This window comes from Rhinoderma darwinii, chromosome 1 (genome assembly GCF_050947455.1).
Source record: "Rhinoderma darwinii isolate aRhiDar2 chromosome 1, aRhiDar2.hap1, whole genome shotgun sequence".
In the NCBI taxonomy this organism is placed as follows: Eukaryota; Metazoa; Chordata; class Amphibia; order Anura; family Rhinodermatidae; genus Rhinoderma; species Rhinoderma darwinii.
Window position 1 is genome coordinate 518,817,638 of NC_134687.1, and position 20,924 is coordinate 518,838,561.

Genomic DNA, 20,924 nt, shown 5'->3' on the forward strand with positions numbered 1-20,924 from the left:
ACCCGGCGCCATCTTGCCGGCAGCTACGGAAGCCGATCAGGCTCCGCCGCCGGGCGGATCTTGACCGGCTTCGGTGCTAGGCAGACCGGGAGGCCAGTATTAGGCCTCCGGTTGCCATTGCAGCCACCGGAACCCCGGCAATTTCATTACTGGGGTTCCGATGAGCTGCAAACACCTTAAGTGCAGCGATCGCGTTTGAGCGCTGCACTTAAGGGGTTAATGGCGGGGATCGAAGCTAATTTCGGTCCCCGCCGTTACAGTCGGATGTCAGCTGTAAGATACAGCTGAGATCCGGTGATGATGGGACCGGCTCAGCTTCTGAGCCGGTGCCAAACGTTTGACGTACATGTACGGCAAGATGCGGGAAGTCAGTACTTTCCATGACGTACATGTACGTCAAATGTCGGGAAGGGGTTAAAGGGGTTGTCCAAGATATATTGTTACTGTAAATTTAAACCCACAATGCCCATATTTACAGTTTAATAATATACTTACCTGTGCGATCTTGCTTCTGTTCTCCGCTCTGGCAGCTCTTTTCTTTGGATCACATGACTTCTGACGTCACTTTTTCTTCCTCCTCCACTGTCGTGTCGTATGCCGATCACATGGTCTCGCCCCAGCGAGACCTCGGATGGGATACGACACGTCACGGGTGCTCGTTGATGACTTGCCGCCCAGCCTATGCAGCTTTTCACTGTGAGCGCGCCTATGCGTGTTCACAGTGAAAAAAGTGAAAAGGGACGGCACCTGCGGACTAGAGAGGTACAGTGGCAGCATCTGTACTTTTAGTTGTTACGCTGCCAAAGCTTACACATAGTAGGCTTTGATAGGAGATTATATAACCCGCAGCACACGGGTCGCATGCAGCCATTGAGGCTGTTATCTGCGGCCCGCGGGTCACCGTTGCGCCGTAGGACCGAGCAGGCACAAGGAGGAGCCGGCTATGCTAGTATAGGCTCTGCTCCGATGTCAGGCGAGTCTCGGAGAAGAGCCTATAATAGTACACTGTTTAACAACTGGTTCCCGACCGCTGGCTGTATTTTTACGGCCAGCGATCAGGGTCCTTAAAACCCGAGCCATAGACTTTTTACGGCTCGGGTTTTAACTTGCTGCCCGAGCGATCGGGCAGCTGAATGTCGGGGTCTCCGGCTGTCAGTGACTGCCGGGGACCCTGAGGAGAAGATAGAAGCAGCTTTCGCTGCTTCTGTCTTCTCTGATGTCTTTTTACACAGCACTCAATGAACACTGTGTATAGGAATAGAGGCAGCAGCAGCGGCGCTGTCTCTATTCCTCCCGGTGATCATGTGACTGGTCACATGATCGCCGGGTGCCGTTAGTGGCAGAATGCTGCTGGGTCTTACGAGACCCAGCACAGCCCTATTAGTGACAATCGTCACTATGAGAGGGCCGATTTCCCCTGTAACTGGGGCTGCTGTGCAGTTACAGTGGAAAAGATGGTGTAAAATAAAGAAAAAATATATATAAAAGTTCCCCAAAGGTCTTTTTTTACCTTTGAGGGACAGACCATAGTAATAAAAAAATAGTAAAGTGCAAAAAAATATTAAATAATAAATACACATAAAATACCCACCCCAAAAAAAACTTTCCACCCCGCCAATCATGTTTTCAGTACGGGACAGTAGTTCCAGGGAGAGGCAGGGACTCCTAGCGTCGTACATAACTATGATGCTAGGAGCCCGGCTCCCTGCACTGTGTTCGGTCCGGGTCTTCCGGCCGAAATACGTTCCGTCCATTACGGACGTAAAATGGTCGTGTGAACCCAGCCTAATAGTATTAAAAGTTAACTCACCTGCTTCTTCCTCCAGTTCGGCCTCCCGGGATGACGTTTCATCCCATGTGATCGCTGCAGCCAATCACAGGCTGCAGCGGTCACATGGACTGCCGCGTCATCCAGGGAGGTCGGACTGGATGTCAAAAGAGGGACGCGTCACCAAGACAACAGCCGGGGTACGTATGAACTTCTTTTACTTACAATCGCTGCGTTCCGCTGTGGAACCTCTGCCCGAAATGGCTGCTCCTTCTCTCTATCCACCACTGATAGAGAGAAGGGGCTGCCGATTAGTGCAATGCAATTTAGCAGAGAAAACAGGTCCGTAAATACGGGTGGCAAACTGGTGACAACTGGCCCGTATTTACGGGCACGGGTCTGTAAATACTGGTGGAATACGGGTCGAATACGTGTGACAAAGTACCCGTATTTACGCCAGTATTTACGGGAGGAAAAAAATACGTTTGTGTGCATGAGGCCTAAGGCCTAGTTCACATCGGCATTGGAGGCTTTCATTAGGGGCCTCCGTCGCAGATTCCTGCGAAAATACCAAAAACAATAGCGCAGCATGCTGTGCTATTGTTTCTGGTAAAACCACGGACACCTTGACAGAACCCATTAAAGTCAATGGGTTCCATCAACCGCTGGTGGTGTCTGTGGTTCAACGGATTCGGTGCTTCCGGTTATTCCCTTGTTTTGCTCCTGTGAAGGAGCAGAACAACAGAATGGTGAGCGCAATTGTGATCCGGCACTAAGTTTTTTTGGTACGGTCAAAAAAAGGTATCCAGTTCTAAGGCCATGTTCACACAGTGCAGGTTCGCTACAGGTTTTGCATGCATTTTTTTTAAACCAGAATTAGATCTAGCAAAGCAGATCTGTAAGGCCTTACTTTATATATTTCTACTGTTTCGCTTCCGTCCCTGGATTTGGCTTAAAAAAAACATGCCGAATCTGCAGTATATCTGCACTGTGTGAACAAGGCCTAAACCTGCCAAAATGACACTACATGGCTGAAAACAGGGATTTAATGAAAATAACTGAATATTACAAAGTGAGTAACACACACTGCTGAAATCAGTCTCTGTTACTACTTTATGTTGCCCTCAGATTGGGCAGCATAAACCTGGTGACAGATCCCCTTTAATTATGTTAAAGAGGCTCTGTCACCAGATTCTCAAATCCCTATCTCCTATTGCATGTGATCGGCGCTGCAATGTAGATAACAGTAAGGTTTTTTTTTTTTTAAAAACGTTCATTTTTGGCCAAATTATGAGCTATTTTATGTTTATGCAAATGAGCTTTGAAATGGACAACTGGGCGTTTTTTTTCGTTATGTCCAACTGGGTGTGTATTGTGTTTTTAACTGGGTGTGTTTATGTGTATGACGCTGACCAATCAGTGACCAGTCAGCATCATACACTCCTCAACATCTGCACGCTCCTCTCCTGAAATATTCTGTGCTGCTGTGAACTCTGCCCTTACCATTACGTAGCTCTCAGTCTGTTACCTCTCCTCCACTCCTGTCCTCAATAACACCTTCACATGATTGGCAAGTCACCACCCCGCACAAGATCCGCACGCTCATCTCCTGAAATACTCTGTGCTGCCTTAAACTCTGTGGACAGGTCAGGATCCTGTTTTTTTTAAATGCTGCTGAGGAACCCGCTCGATCCACTATATAAGGCTGCGCCTCCATCCTCTTCTGCCCCAGTCACTTATTCCCAAGCACTGTAAACTTTCAGATTGGTTGCGCTGTGAATATTCGGAGAACGTGATTGGTTTATGTGCAGGGTAATGAACATACAGACAAGCAGTAGAAGACTGAATTCAATGAAATGCTCAGCCCAGTGGCGTAACTACCGCTATAGCAGCCGTAGCGGCTGCTACGGGGCCCGCGGCATGAGGGGGCCCGTGTTGCTCGCCAGCACGGGCCCCCACCATGGCCGGAGGCTCCGCTAGCTGCCGCTATGGCTGCTACAGCGCGACGCCACTGAACACTACGGCAGAGCAGGGAGGTATCACCCCGCTGTGCCATTAAACAAAAGACATGTATCCCCTATCCACAGGATAGGGGATACATGTGTGATCGCTGGCAGCGATAGGGAGAACGGGGGACTGAAAGTCCCCCAATGTTCTCCATCACAAACCTCGGACTTCCGGGGTCTGTGTCGGCAGCTCCGTAGAAATGAATGGAGCGCCTCCTTTCATTTTTATTGAGCTGCGCAGACGCCGGAAGTCAGAGGTTAGTCATGGAGAACTAGGGGGGACTTTCGGTCCCCCGTTCTCCCTATCGCTGCCAGCGATCACACATGTATCCCCTATCCTGTGGATAGGGGATACATGTCTTTTCACACTGTAGGTCGCATTTTTTTGGGGGGTTGGGGACGCTGTATGGTGTTCCCTACAGGGGGGGCTGTATGGCGTTCCCTACAGGTGGGGCTGTATGGCGTTCTCTACAGGGGGGCTGTATGGCGTTCTCTACAGGGGGGATTTATGGCGTTAGCGCCATACGGCCCCCCCTGTAGAGAACGCCATACAGACCCCCTGTAGAGAACGCCATACAGCCCCCCTGTAGATAACGCCATACAGCCCCCCTGTAGATAGCGCCATACAACCCCCCTGTGGATAACGCCATACAGTCCCCCTGTGGATAGCGCCATACAGCCCCCCTGTAGATAACGCCATACAGCCCCCTGTAGATAACGCCATACAGTCCCCCTGTGGATAGCGCCATACAGCCCCCCTGTAGATAACGCCATACAGCCCCCTGTAGATAACGCCATACAGTTCCCCTGTGGATAGCGCCATACAGCCCCCTGTAGATAACGCCATACAGCCCCCCCTGTAGATAACTCCATACAGCCCCCTCTGTAGATAACTCCATACAGCCCCCCCTGTAGATAACTCCATACAGCCCCCTCTGTAGATAACTCCATACAGCCCCCTCTGTAGATAGCGCCATACAGCCCCCTTGTAGATAGCGCCATACAGCCCCCTCTGTAGATAGCGCCATACAGCCCCCTCTGTAGATAGTGCCATACAGCCCCCCCTGTAGATAACGCCATACAGCCCCCCTGTAGATAACGCCATACAGCCCCCTGTAGATAACGCCATACAGCCCCCCCTGTAGATAACGCCATACAGCCCCCTCCCGTAGATAACTCCATACAGCCCCCAATCACGTTCTCCGAATATTCACAGCGCAACCAATCTGAAAGTTTACAGTGCTTGGGAATAAGTGACTGGGGCAGAAGAGGATGTATGGCGTTATCTACAGGGGGGCTGTAAAAAAGGCACTATCTACAAGGGGGGTGGGTTGTGTGACTCCCAGGGGAGGGGGAGCCCCAGTCATAAGTTTGCTATGGGGCCCAGTCTTTCCTAGTTACGCCCCTGGCTCAGCCCTTAGTCAGTCTTCTACTGCTTGTCTGTATGTTCATTACCCTGCACATAAACCAATCACGTTCTCCGAATATTCACAGCGCAACCAATCTGAAAGTTTACAGTGCTTGGGAATAAGTGACTGGGGCAGAAGAGGATGGAGGCGCAGCCTTATATAGTGGATCGAGTGGGTTCCCCAGCAGCATTTAAAAAAACAGGATCCTGACTTGTCCACAGAGTTTAAGGCAGCACAGAGTATTTCAGGAGCCGCGTTCTGCTCCCGTAGGTAAACGGGGCAGCAGCACTGCGAATTCACCGGCGGTCAGGATAGAACGTAGCAGCTAGATGAGGGGAACACACCCAGCTGCTAAGTGAGACACAGCAGGGGACGCTTCCAACACAACCGTGCTGTTAGCTATACAGCTGACGGCTGTCAGCCGTGCAGTAGGATCTTGTGCGGGGTGGTGACTTGCCAATCATGTGAAGGTGTTATTGAGGACAGTCGTGGAGGAGAGGTAACAAACTGAGAGCTACGTAATGGTAAGAGCAGTGTTCACAGCAGCACAGAATATTTCAGGAGAGGAGCGTGCAGATGTTGAGGAGTGTATGATGCTGACTGGTCACTGATTGGTCAGCGTCATACACATAAACACGCCCAGTTAAAAACACAATACACGCCCAGTTGGACATAACGGAAAAAAAACGCCCAGTTGTCCATTTCAAAGCTCATTTGCATAAATATAAAATAGCTCATAACTCATAAAATAATATGTTACTGTTATCTACATTGCAGCGCCGATCACATGCAATAGGAGATAGGGATTTGAGAATCTGGTGACAGAACCTTTATACACTGCAGTATGTTTTAGTGGTTTATAAATCAAGTAATACATGTTAACCTGTCCCCACAAATCCTTGGATTCCAGTTAAAAATAGGTATACAGTATTTATAGTCAAATAAGCGTTTCTGTTCTCCTCTCATTTGTCCTCAGACGCAAATAACTATTCTTATGGATGAAAGAACATGGTATCTACCAGACAATTGTGTGCGTCTACATCCTACCCTGCGATTACCTAAAACTCAGCTTTCTGTGTCTATTCTTTCATTTCCTTTTTTCTTTATTAAATAATGTTTTAATAAATCGAATTAAAATGTGATATTTTGTGGGAATGGTTCCAGTTTACCAGCTAGTAAAGCCTTTAATGAATAAGCCCATTATATAGCTATAAACTCCACATGAAACCGTTTATTAGAAATTATATTTGGACAAATGCCAGAGGTGCATAACCTGAGTGGAAGTATATTAGTCCACTGTGCCTCACCCAGCTGCTTATTTTATGTATAACCGTGTAAACGTTAAAATTGTCATACTCCTAAAACCCCAACAATGTTATGACGTTCCAGCCGCATTTTAGTGCTTTCAGAATTCGTTTATACCTCCTATTCCCGTTTCAGTGGCCCCGCTATTTTCTGTTCACATCCAAGCAACTAATCTCTCTTTATATAAACAGCCAGTGAGGCCTTATTCACACGAACGTATAATACGTCCGTGTACGAGCGTGATTTTCACGCGCGTCGCACGGACCTATGTTAATGAATGGGGCCGTTCAGACTGTCAGTGAATTTCACGCAGTGTATGTGCGCTGCGTGAAACTCATGACATGTCCTATATTTGCCCGTATTTCGCGCTGCACGCACCCATTGAAGTCAATGGGTGCGTGCAAATCGCGCTCAGCACACGGAACCACTTCCGGGTGCTGCGCGTGATTTGCGCAACAGTAGTAAAATAAATGCAAACAGAAAAGCACCACGTGGGGAACTAATAAAACATGTAAAAAAAAAAAGTTTGATACATTTTCAGGAGTGTAAAAAATGTTTAAAAGTTAAAAAAAAAACCTTTTCCCATTTCTCCCTAAACACAATGTAAAAATTAAAAATATTGGTTTTGCTGCGTCCGTAAAAGTCTGAAATTATTACAATATAGCATTATTTGACTCGTTGTCTTTTGGTCACTAAAAAGAATGAAATAAAAAGTGATAAAAAAAATCGTATGTACCAAAAAATGGTGCTAATAAAAACTACAGCTCGTCCCACAAAAAATAAGCCCTCACACCGCTCAAAACATGCAAAAATATACGTTATGGCTTTCAGAATGTGAAACTGAACACATAATTTTTTTTAACCAAAGTAAAATATGAAATTTCCTATTTTCTGTTGTCTAAAACTTGGGTGCGTCTTAGGCCCCATGCACACGAACGTGCTTTTGCGGCCGCAAATTCCCCCGAAAATCCACGGGAGAAATGCGTCTATATTCATTTCTATGGACCATGGTTTCCACAGTCTGTGCATGGCCCAGAAGCCTGGACCGCAGAAAGAACGCACATGTCTTATTATGGACATGTTCTGTGTTCCGGGCTCATAGAAAATAAAGGACGCGGCCATGTGCAGGGCCCGTGATTTGCAGGCGGCTCGCAGATGACACTCCACGGCTGGCCAACACGAAAATCACGGCCTTGCACATGGCTACGGTCGTGTGCATGAGGCCTTATAGTCAGGTGTGTCTTATAGTCCGAAAAATACGGAACGTACATGTTGTATAAATTACCAGGACTCCGGCTCTGGGGAAGCCCCTGACTGGGATATATGGACAGCGATGTCAGGGTATTACACAGAGTCCCGGAGCAGAGCCTATACTAGCGCTCTGCCCGGGACTCCGGCTCTGGGGAAGCCCCTGACATCACTGTCCATATATGGACAGTGATGTTAGGGGATTGCACAGAGACCCAGGGCAGAGCCTATACTAGCGCTCTGCTCTGGGGAAATATACATTTTTGTGGTCAAATGAAGGTTTTTTTTTCCATTAAGTAAGAGAGAGTGTTGTTTGGTACAGCACTGATATGTTGCACGTTTATTGTTAGATCTCACTGATCTAATGAGAGCAGTAAAATGGCAAGGGAGATTAGAAAATGTTTATAGCTGGGTGTAGTAGGCGTGATGAGTCCCGGTGGTGCATTGCATGCTGGGACACAAGCGGTGCATGCCTGGAACTGTATGACCAGAAAAGCGAGGCAAGGAACACACAGAGGTAAACAAACCTCTCAATGTAAACAAAAGAGCATAATGGTAAATTAAAAAAAATAGATAACGATATTCAGGGGGCATTAACTGGTTGCCGACACAGGACGAGTATGCTCGTCCTGAGCCGCGAGCACTTCGCGCATTAGGACGAGCATACTCGTCCTGTGTGACAGCCGTCTCTGCCGTTTCTGTGTTTGCGATCGAGAGCAGGGCAACGGCTGTAATACACAGCCACGGCCCCGCTCTGACAGCGGAGAGAAGAGAAACATCTTCTCTCCACTGTTAACCCTTTGAACGCCGCGATGACAGTTGATCGCGGCGTTCAAGGAGAGGGGACTGCACATTGATCGCGTCACAGAAAATAACTGTGACGCGATCAAAGCCCATAACTCATATGGCCAGACAGCCCAGGGTCCAGTGAAGGACCCTAGGGCTGTCTGAACATATTTCCTGTTGTTAGGGCATACTGAGGTATGCCCTAACAACTGCCTGTGTACGATCAGTAACAGGCTAATATACTGGCATATAGATATATGCCAGTACATTACAGTTACAAAATAAAAATCAAAATGATAAATCCCTTTATGGGATTAAAAAAAAAGTTAAATGAATGTAAAAAAAAAATAATGGTAAATAAATAAATAAAAAGTAAATAAAATACACAGAAATACTCATTTTTTATAATAAATCAACTTTTTAAAATATAAGTCCCAAAACATGAAATAATATAGACATATTTGGTATCGCCACGACCGTAACAACCTGTACTACAAATGTATACCATTATTTATTATGATCGGTGTATGGTGTAAAAAAAAAAATATTAAAACTGCTGCGCAACTGCTTTTTTTCTGCATTTTAATCTAATTAAAAATTGATAGAAATTAAACGATAATGTATTTGTACAAAAAAATGGTACGTACATAAAGTACAACTCGTCCCGCAAAAAACAAAGTCTCATACAACTACGTCGTACAAAAAATAAAAGCGTTATGAGCGTCGGGATGCAAAGAGGGAAATGTAAAAAAAATTGCTCTGTCCCCAAGGCTAAAATTGGCCGTGTCCTTAAGGGGTTAATAGATAAATTGAAAAGCGTTGCAGTGATTAAAAAAAAAACAACTCTTAAAATATTTGAAGCATCTTTGGCTGTCCGTGCGACAAAAATGCAAATCTATGCCTGCTCTGAGCAGGTGTATGTTTGCAGCATAACTTAAGACAGTTTCTGGTGTAAATGATAAGAAATATGTCGTTCCCCTTGCCCACTTCAACTCGACCCCGCCCCCTTCTTCACAACTATGGCGTGCACCAAAACGTATGACTTTTTTATGCCATAAAACAGTCGTAAATCTGTTGATATATTGCCCCCCCCAAGTGTATTTAAAGGCTATGTAAATGTTTGAAAGTGTTTTTTGTTTAAACAAAAAATTATATTAGTGTGTTAATACACTTTGTAAATAAATTTTATTGAATTTTTTGTTTACTTTTTAAGATACAGCTGCTCTGTATTCTCTATACAGAGCAGCTGTATCTAGCGCTATTCACTGAATCCGTCAGTCCCGCGGACCTGACGGGTTCAGTGACAGTGGGTCCTGCGTGTATCCACGCGGTATCCACCTGTAAACTATCACATCTAAGTTATGAACTTAAATGTGATCAATAGCATCTCGATACTGCATGTCATAGACATGAAGGACCCGCTGTCACTGAACCCGTCAGGTCCGCGGGACTGACGGATTCAGTGAATAGCGCTAGATACAGCTGCTCTGTATAGAGAATACAGAGCAGCTGTATCTTAAATAAAATCTTAACTAAAATTTATTTACAAAGTGTATTAACACACTAATATAAATTTGCATTATTAAAATGAAACAAAAAAAGCTCAAACATTTACATAGCCTTTACTGTCCGTATTATAATTGCTTATATTAACAATAATAAAAGAAAATTAAATACCCCATGGCTTCCCTACCAGCCCATCATTAGAATAGTGCTGTTCAATACTGTGTCCCTTTTCTCAAAGTCATAATTGAAACTCCTAAAGCCCTAATGCAAAATCTGTTACAGGACAGACTATATGGCATTTATAACATTAGGGTCTTCTTATATGGCAAGTGCTACCTTTACCCCCCCTATAGCTACACGTGTAGACTGCCCTAAACGGTGGTCGCCAGCCTCTGCACCAGAAGTGCCTTCCACATGTATGCCAGGAAATTAAAATGAGCAACACAATGATACTACAGAATTATAGATGTCCAAATAAATCATAAGGCTTAACGGAGTGCAGAATTAGGTTTAATTGTCACGTGTACACTGCTTTTCGTAAAGAAATTTCATCGTTTCGCATTTTATATTAAAATTATAGATTAAAATAAATAATCTTAAATCCAGTAACCCACTCGACACATAAAAAGCACATTGAAACGTCCCTCCAGATGTGGACAGCAGGTAATTGAGCTTTGTGCAATCTCAGTAGAAAAATCTGTAGTCCAGCAGAATAGTCCTCCCTTCACAAGAAAGAATAGACAGGAGGACATGGGTTAATGGGTCAATTATAAGCCCTATTCACTAGTCTATCTTAATGAAGACTTTTGGGCGGGCAAATACTTTAATTGCTTCCTCGATCTCAGAGAGCTTCTTCTCCAGCACGGTGCGTCGGTTCTGAATGCTGAGATTGTCTGCTCGGACTGGAAGCGACAGTAGCTCCATCAGCAGCTGGGTCTCGGTCTGCTTGATTTTATTAAGCGTCTCCTGTCGTTCATGTTCTGGCATCATGGTGTGTCCCGGAGGGAGAGATGGGTCAGGAGTCCGCTTCTTAACTTCCTGTTGCTCTTTCATCCACTTTTCTTTAAGGTCCAGAAGGTACTGGGGGACATGTCCCTTTTGCTTGGAGTCATACTCCTTCTGTTGCTGCTGCTTATTCTGCAGGACCTCATTCAGGTTTTGCAAGGAGCGAGATCGCCTCACCTGGATATTCTTTACAGTTCTTGCATTGTGGGCTACAAAGTCAATGCTGGAACCTTGGATCTGTATGTCATTGCTGGCGCTGGTGGGCCTACTCGGTCCTGGTGAAGTGCACTTCTTAGGCGGTAATCCTGCACCACACCTGGTATGGGACTTTAGGAAGTTAGCATGCGCAGTCTTCGGAGGCGGCGGCTGCTCCAGGAGTTTGGCTTTGACTTTGGACTCCACCAGTTCATATTTGGATGACTTCCAAAGAGCTTTAACTGGTTTAGGAGCCCCTTGTACTTTCTCCTTCTCTCTACATCGCTTCTGGATCTCCCTCATGCGTTGCACATTCTCTTTTCCATGGTCCTTTATTTTTTTGGGAGGGGGTGATGCTGTATGGAGAGAGATACCCTCCAGCTGCAAGAGAACTCCCACTGTGCCTTTCTGCCCTCTTTCCAAGATGTCCTGGGCATTGGGGCGAATTCTGGGTATTGGGCCGGCAGGTCTGGCACTGTAACAAGTTGGATATAATGTCGGATCTGGAGCCAACGGTCCTGGCAAAAAGTCTAGCTTGACACCAGTCCCTTCCAGCCTTCCCCGAGCTGAGGCCGGCCTCATGTAGTAGTCTGGAAACAGTGTAGGATCGGGGGGAATAGGCCCGGATATTCTAGAGGCTCCTTCACACATGTTGGCGCTTTATCAGTCTTTAAAACCGGCGCTGTCGTTAGCGATCATCGGTGTCTTGCATTAAACCTTCTTAGCACACGCGCCGCTATCAACTCGTCACTGGCGTTTCCCGTTAACACGCCAAGCTCATCCCTTAGCAACAGAAACTTCCGCTTCCGCCGCCGAGGGCTTATGGGAATTGTAGTCATAACGAAAAAGCAATGACGCTTGCGGCGATGCGGCGATGCGGCGTTATATGCGATATTCTAGGATTGTCCTTTTTTATTTTATCTTGGTCTTTATACATAGAGCATTATTTCTGAATTTCAAAACCCCTGCTACTGCCATGCATGCCTTTCAGCAGGATACAGGCTGTCGTTTATGGCAGTCTGTATTCTGTCATGGCACTACAGATAAAGGTTGGGCTGATTGCATTATATATTATCCTGTGCAGTGAATTGAGTATACAGTCACAATGTTATGATGGGCACTGCCACAATCCCTATGAAAAGAGTATTGACAGCATACTAGCTGTTATACAGTCCCTTCACACATATATGGTATTTATTGTATCGCCATATTCTGAGCGACATAACATACATTGCGTTTGGGGATAAATGTAAAAAAGTTTTTTTAAAAAACTTTTATGTATGTATAAACATTATTTAACTTTTTTTTATTAGTCCCCCTAGGGTACTTGAACCAGTGATCGCTTGCAAGCTATACTGCAATACTAATGTACTGCAGTATAACATGATACTGAGCGTCTCCTATGAAGCCCTGCCAGAGTCAGGGCTTCTTAGGAGTACAAAAGTAGGAGACCGGGAGGCCTTCATTAGGCTGCCATGCCAACCATCAGCACCCCTTGATAGCAACACAGGGGCCCCAACTCTGTTTCTAACTGCTTAGGCTTCGTTCGCATATCCGTCAGGGTTCTATTCTGATGTTCCGTCTGAGCTTTCCGTCAGAATGAAGCCCTGATTGAAACAACGGAAACCGTAGGTTCAGGGGCGTAACTAGGAAAGACTGGGCGCCATAGCAAACTCTTGACCGGGCCCCCCCCCCCCCTCGGTGCCACAAGCAGTCCCTCTCATAAATAGTGCCCCCTGTAGAATGTGCCATTCAGCCCCCCTGTAGACAGTGCTATATAGCCCCGCCTATAGACAGTGTCACACCCCATTTGTAGATAGCGCCCCCACCTCCCCTTGTAGATAGTGCCATACAGCCCCCATGTAGATATTGCCATAAAGCCCCCACTGTATATAGCACTATACAGCTCCCACTGTATATAGTGCCACACAGCCCCCCTCCCTTGTATATAGTGCCACACAGCCCCCCCTTAGTAGAAAGTGCAGCACAGCCCCCCCTTAGTAGAAAGTGCCACACACAGACCCCTGTAGATTGCGCCACACTCAGCCCCCTGTAGATAGATCCACAGCCCTCCCCCTTGTAAATAGTTCCATACAGTTCCCCCTTGTGTATAGTGCCACACAGCTCCCCCTTGAGTATAGTGCCACACAGCTCCCCCTTGAGTATAGTGCCATACAGCTCCCCCTTGAGTATAGTGCCATACAGCTCCCCCTTGTGTATAGTGCCACACAGCTCCCCTTTGTGTATAGTGCCACACAGCCCCGCCTTGTGTATAGTGCCACAAGGCAATGGCGCATCCGAGAAAGTTGTATCAGCCAGGGAGATGTCACTCAAACATGGAAAGGTGGTTTTGGAGGCAGGACTATGTGACTCTTCAGGATAGCGGCACCGCCCCATGACCCTCTAATGAGTAATTAGCATATAGTGTGCGCTGTTTTAAAAGTTAGATTTTAAGAATTTTGCTGCCTCTGAAAAACACATACAAGGGAATGTTTGGAAATATTGTCAGGTCATGTATTACCGCATGGTGGCGGTTCAAGGGGTTGAAACTACCTGACAGATTCCAATTAAATATACAATGAATTGAGAACAATTCCATCTGCCCTGCAATTTTGTTGTTATAAATATATCCTATAAAACTACAGATCCAGAACCAAGCTCTGACATATATACAGTACCACAACCAAGCTCAGTACATAAATACAGTACCACAACCAAGATCAGTACATAAATACAGCACCAGAACAAAGCTCAGTACATATATACAGCACTAGAACAAAGCTCAGTACATAAATACAGCACTAGAACAAAGCCCATACATATATACAGCACCAGAACGAACCTCAGTACATAAATACAGCACCAGAACCAACCTCATTACATAAATACAGCACTAGGACAAAGCTCAGTGTCATGAAGGGTCTGTGGACCCACTGAGCAGTACCACCTTGGCGGTAAGGCAGCTGGCCAACAGGGCGCAGGTGAATGTCTATAGTTTGTATTGGTACCTGAGGCAGCTCAGACAGCAGCAGGGCAGGCTCGGCTAGGACTAGGCAGCAAGTAGACGTCAGGCGAGGTGAAGCAGGTCAGACGTGGAATACGGCACGACACGACTTTGGCATAACACAGTGCTCGACCAGTATGGTATGGAATGCAAGGAACAGGAACTGGAACAGGCACAGGAAACACACTAGAAGGCCATTACATAGACAAACTAGGAAACATCAACAACGCTCAGGCATAGAAGCAGGGGGCTTGACCCCTCTTATAGTCCAGGTTACTAACGGGTCAAAGTTAATCAAAAGTCCGGTACGCGCGCTGACCCTACGGGATCCTGCTCAGGTGAGTGGAAGCGAGCGCTGGCGTCTCCTGAGGAGGAGGCTGGGGCCAGCGCTTGCCGACTTGTGGCTGCGGCTGTCAGGAGGGGATTGGAGCTGACAGCTCGCAGCCACGGACATTACACTCAGTACATATATACAGCACCAACCTCAGTACATAAATACATCCCCAGAACCAAGCTAAGTACATATACACTACCGTTCAAAAATTTGGGGTCAACCAGACAATTTTGTGTTTATCCATGAAAACTCACACTTATATTTATCAAATGAGTTGCAAAATGACTAGAAAATATAGTCAAGACATTGACAAGGTTAGAAATAATGATTTTTATTTGAAATAATAATTTTCTCCTTCAAACTTTGTTTTCATCAAAGAATGCTCCATTTGCAGCAATTACAGCATTGCAGACCTTTGGCATTCTAGCTGTTAATTTGCTGAGGTAATCGGGAGAAATTTCACCCCATGCTTCCAGAAGGCCCTCCCGCAAGTTGGATTGGCTTGATGGGCACTTCTTGCGTACCATACGGTCAAACTGCCCCCACAACAGCTCTATGGGGTTGAGATCTGGTGACTGCGCTGGCCACTCCATTACAGATAGAATACCAGCTGCCTGCTTCTTCCCTAAATAGTTCTTGCATCATTTGGAGGTGTGCTTTGGGTCATTGTCCTGTTGTAGGATGAAATTGGCTCCAATCAAGCGCTGTCCACAGGGTATGGCATGGCGTTGCAAAAATGGAGTGATAGCCTTCCTTATTCAAAATCCCTTTTACCTTGTACAAATCTCCCACTTTACCAGCACCAAAGCAACCCCAGACCATCACATTACCTCCTCCATGCTTGACAGATGGCGTCAGGCACTCTTCCAGCATCTTTTCAGTTCTTCTGCGTCTCACAAATTTTCTTCTGTGTGATCCAAACACCTCAAACTTCGATTCGTCGGTCCATAACACTTTTTTCCAATCTTCCTCTGTCCAATGTCTGTGTGCTTTTGCACATATTAATCTTTTCCTTTTATTAGCCAGTCTCAGATATGGCTTTTTCTTTGCCACTCTGCCCTGAAGGCCAGCATCCCGGAGTCGCCTCTTCACTGTAAACGTTGACACTGGAGTTTTGCGGGTACTATTTAATGAAGCTGCCAGTTGGGGACCTGTGAGGCGTCTATTTCTCAAACTAGAGACTAATGTACTTGTCTTGTTGCTCAGTTGTGCAGCGGGGCCTCCCACTTCTCCTTCTACTCTGGTTAGAGCCTGTTTGTGCTGTCCTCTGAAGGGAGTAGTACACACCGTTGTAGGAAATCTTCAGTTTCTTGGCAATTTCTCGCATGGAATAGCCTTTATTTCTAAGAACAAGAATAGACTGTCGAGTTTCACATGAAAGCTCTCTTTTTCTAGCCATTTTGAGAGTTTAATCGAACCCACAAATGTAATGCTCCAGATTTTCAACTAGCTCAAAGGAAGATTAGTTTTATAGCTCCTCTAAACAGCAAAACTGTTTACAGCGGTGCTAACCTAATTGCACAAGGGTTTTCAAGTGTTTTCTAATCATCCATTAGCCTTCTAACACAGTTAGCAAACACTATGTACCATTAGAACACTGGAGTGATGGTTGCTGGAAATGGGCCTCTATACACCTATGTAGATATTACATTAAAAACCAGACGTTTGCAGCTAGAATAGTCATTTAGCACATTAACAATGTATAGAGTGTATTTCTGATTAACTTAATGTTATCTTCATTGAAAAAAACAGTGCTTTTCTTTCAAAAATAAGGAAATTCCTAAGTGACCCTAAACTTTTGAACGGTAGTGTATATATATACACATCTGTACAGTATGTATATATCTCATATATATGTGTATGTACAGCATAATATATATATTATATTATCACATAAGTAGAAATCTTGCAGCACTCCAAAATGTTAAAAATAAGTGGTTTATTCAGCCAACAAACAGCGACGTTTCTGTCCTACAATAGGACCTTTATCAAGCATGGTGACATACTGAGTGATAACAGTTTATAAAGAGCAAAAGAGCATTTACATAATTAATCTCATTAAAATACAAATAAAGTGCAAAGTGCCAAAATTACAATGCATTGTGTGTATGAATGGTATCAAATACAATCAAGACATTGATACATAAAGTGCAAGTGCAAATACATATATAATAAACAACAATATCGCATAATAAGCATGCAACAATATGTGATTACAACATAATCATATATACAACAGTTGTGTCAGAACTAATCACGTTAGTTCACCTCACCAATCAGAGCTTCAGGACCTTCATCATCCAAATCGCGTACAGGCTATATATATAACAGCAATCAGTACACAAAGCGTGGTATTGTAAGATATGTGGGTGTGTGTATATGTTGCCGACATCCGGTTGGAAGACCGGAAGTTTTTACGTCGCTATGCAACAGGATGCTTCAGGAGCGCAGTGATGACAACGCATTCTCCGCCCCGAGCACCTCCCTCGCAAAGCGTCCACCTTTGTCAAGCAACCACCAATCACGAAGCACTGTGTGATTAAAAAGGTACATGTTGTAACACAATCGCTGCTGGTATCGTGTATAGTCCCAACCAGGAAAAGGATCAAAACTTGATCTAAAATAGGCTCGTGGAGATAGTCAGTGCTGTTATAGCAATATCTCTAGCAATTCACATATGTTGACGGATAAAGTGCACCCAAAGGTCCACACGCGGGTATACCAGATCCCTGGCCACACTTCCGTGGTCGAAAGGGAACTAGTCCCCAGGAACTCTAGGATCCATCCAAACACAATGTAATGTATATGGGGAATCCAAACAGATCACAAACGTGTAACGGACCTATATTCATCGATGCAATACCAAATCCGCAAAAGCGATATTTATATCAAAAAAGTTTATACCTGGGTAATCAACCCAATATTATCTACTGACTATCACCATAAGAGACAAGAAATAAGCAATGTATATTAAGACTTATCTTTATTGTATAGGCTGGGACTAAATCTAACACCAGCAATCAATTTTTTTCAAATACATATGGACCAATGATGATGAGAGAATGGTCCCGAAGTTCTGTTGGGATCTAGAATGATACAAAACAAATATATTAATAACAAGGAAAAATACTAATAAAGCGTAATATAATAAAATCATGTCACCAAAAAAGATGACCAATGAGGATCATATATTTCTAATCATCCATTAGCGTTCTAACACAGTTAGCAAACACAATGTACCATTAGAACACTGGAGTGATGGTTGCTGGAAATCGGCCTCTATACACCTATGTAGATATTGCATTAAAAACCAGACGTTTGCAGCTAGAATAGTCATTTAGCACATTAACAATGTATAGAGTGTATTTCTGATTAATTTAATGTTATCTTCATTGAAAAAAACTGTGCTTTTCTTTCAAAAATAAGGAAATTTCTAAGTGACCCTAAACTTTTGAACAGTAGTGTATATATATATACACATCTGTACAGTATGTATATATCTCATATATATGTGTATGTACAGCATAATATATATATTATATTATCACATATATATATATATATATATATATATAGATATAGACATCACATATATATCACATATATATAGATATATCACACGCGCACACACACATATATATATATATAGATATATCACACATATATATAGATATATATAGATATATGCATACTGTACATATATATCTGTACAGTATGTATATCTCATATATTAATTATATATAATTAATATATATGAGATATACATACTGTACAGATATATATGTACAGTATGTATATTACATCTGTCTGTCTGTCCTGTCTATGTGATCTGTCTGTCTATGTGATGTGATCTATCTATCTATGTGAATATATAGTGTACATATATATGAGATGTGTATATATTTAGTGGCATAACTACCGCTGTAGCAGCCATAGAAGCTGCTACGGCGCCTGTGGCATGAGGGAGCTCGTGCCGCCCGCCCAAACGGCCCCCTCCATACCCGGTGGCGTCGCTGGCAGCTGCTATGGCTGCTACAGCGGTAGCGACGCCACATTCAATAGTATCTGCGTCCTTAGGACACAGATACTATTGAACACTATGGCAGAGCAGGGAGGTATCTTCCTGCTTTGCTATTTACTAGGCTATACCATCCCTGCTTTGTTATTTACTAGGCTTTTTACAGCCTAACAGGTGCAGGGATAGGATTCCTGTGCAGGTCGGCGTGATGATGTCACTGGATCACACCGGCCTACGCAAGGATCCCGTCAGCGTTGAGGAGCAGCGCCATTCAATGCGGGAACGGTGCCTAGGTGAGGATAATTTTTTGGTTTTATTTGTTTGGAAGGCGCTATCTACAAGGGGGAGGTGGGGGGCTCTATGGCACTATCTACTATAAGGAGGTGGGGGGCTGTATGGCACTATCTACAAGAAGGAGTTGGGGGACTGTATGGCACCATCTACAAGTGCGAGGTGGGGGGCTGTATGGCACTATCTACAAGAGGATGGTGGCGCTATCTGCAGGGGGATATATGGCGCTATCTACAAGGAAGAGGTGGGGGCGCTATCTAAAGGGGGGGCCGTATTGCACTATCTACAAGGGGGAGGTGGGGGCGCTATCTGCAGGGCGATATATGGCGCTATCTACAAGGAAGAGGTGGGGGCGCTATCTAAAGGGGGGCCGTATTGCACTATCTACAAGGGGGAGGTGGGGGCGCTATCTGCAGGGGGATATATGGCGCTATCTACAAGGGAGGGGTGGGGGCTCTATCTAAAGGGAGGGCCGTATGGCACTATCTACAAGGGAGGTGGGGGGTGTTATCTACAGGGGGCTTATGACACTATTTACAAGGGAAAGGTGGGGGGCGATATCTACAGGGGGGCTGTATGGCACTGGTTACAAGGGGGGAGGGGCACTATCTACAAGGGTGTGTCACTATATACAGGGGGGATGTATAGCACTCTCTACAGGGGGCAGTATGGCACAATCTACGGGGGGCACTATCTATAGGGGGCTATAGTCAAAAGTTTGCTATGGGGCCCAGTCTTTCCTAGTTACGCCCCTAAATATATTTATATATGTACAGTATGTATGTATGTCTGTATGTGTGTGTGTGTATATATATATATACATACACATGCAAGGTAGAGATACATATTTATGCTGCCGTAGACACTACCTGAAAGAGATGGAGGATAAATATATATATATATATATATATATATATATATACACACACTAAAATATTTATATATTTATTTTTGTGTATGTAAATGTATATATACACACACACACACACACACACACACACGTGTGTAGAGAGAGAGATAGAGATCATAGTTTTTTGGGGGTATCAGAAATCTTTATTCAGAGATGGGAATGGTGGAATCTCACCATTTCTAGTATACTCTCGGGGTGTACAGTGAGGTACACTTTATTATACAGCTGTACAGTGGTAGCCGGGGTGCTGTGCAGCCGCTGACTGAGGTGTTGTATCAAGATGACAAGCAGAGAAGGATGTGCTGTGCTGGGAATGATGCATGCTGGGATTTTTACTTTCATTTTTAACATGTTCCGCCCACACCAGCCTGTAAAGAGAGTGCTGCTACTGGAGCATGGTAAGGGTATGTTCACACGCAAACGCAAAATACGTCTGAAATTACGGAGCTGTTTTCAGGCGAAAACAGCTCCTGAATTTCAGATGTAATTGCAAGTACTGGCGTTTTTCGCGGCGTCCATTACGAACGTAATTGGAGCTGTTTTTCAATGGAGTCCAAGAAAAATGGCTCCAAAAACGTCCAAAGAAGTGACATGCACTTCTTTGACGCGGGCGTATTTTTACGCGCCGTCTTTTGACAGCGAAGCGTAAAATTACACTTCGTCTGAACAGAACATCGTAAAACCCATTGCAAGCAATGGGCAGATGTTTGCAGACGTAATGGAGCCATCTTTTCAGACGTAATTCGAGGTGTAAAACGCCTGAATTACGTCTGAAAACAGGTCGTGTGAACATACCCTAAGGTGGAGAGGCTACATAAATCATATATTATTTACTTTATTTGTCCTCAATACAATCCGTTAGGGCTTTCTTTGTTGTTTGGGGCACTTTTGAAATTGTATGCTGATAGTGGCCAACCGCTTTAAGGGTAGGAACACACACAGCGTATTCAGGGCGGATACACTGCGTCAAACTGCGCTCCAGCACTCACTGTGCCGGGAGCGGCTCGGCGCAGGCAGGCGCGATGTAGTGACGTCATTGCACCTGTCTGCGCCGAGTCACTCACAGCACAGACCAGAGGAGAAGCATTCTCCACCCGTCGTGGGAATGGGGGTAGGTAAGTAATTATGTTATTATTTCT

The 20,924-nt window shown here is 44.8% G+C and overlaps 1 protein-coding gene across 1 annotated transcript; it reads right to left on the minus strand.

The window, feature by feature from the left end:
- Window positions 1-10,522: 10,522 nt before the first annotated feature.
- On the minus strand, window positions 10,523-12,030 carry ENKD1 (enkurin domain containing 1). The gene has a single exon (XM_075854828.1). The coding sequence runs from the start codon at window positions 11,877-11,879 to the stop codon at window positions 10,812-10,814; it is 1,068 nt and encodes a 355-aa protein (XP_075710943.1). The 5' UTR covers window positions 11,880-12,030; the 3' UTR covers window positions 10,523-10,811.
- Between the last annotated feature and the right edge of the window lie 8,894 nt (window positions 12,031-20,924).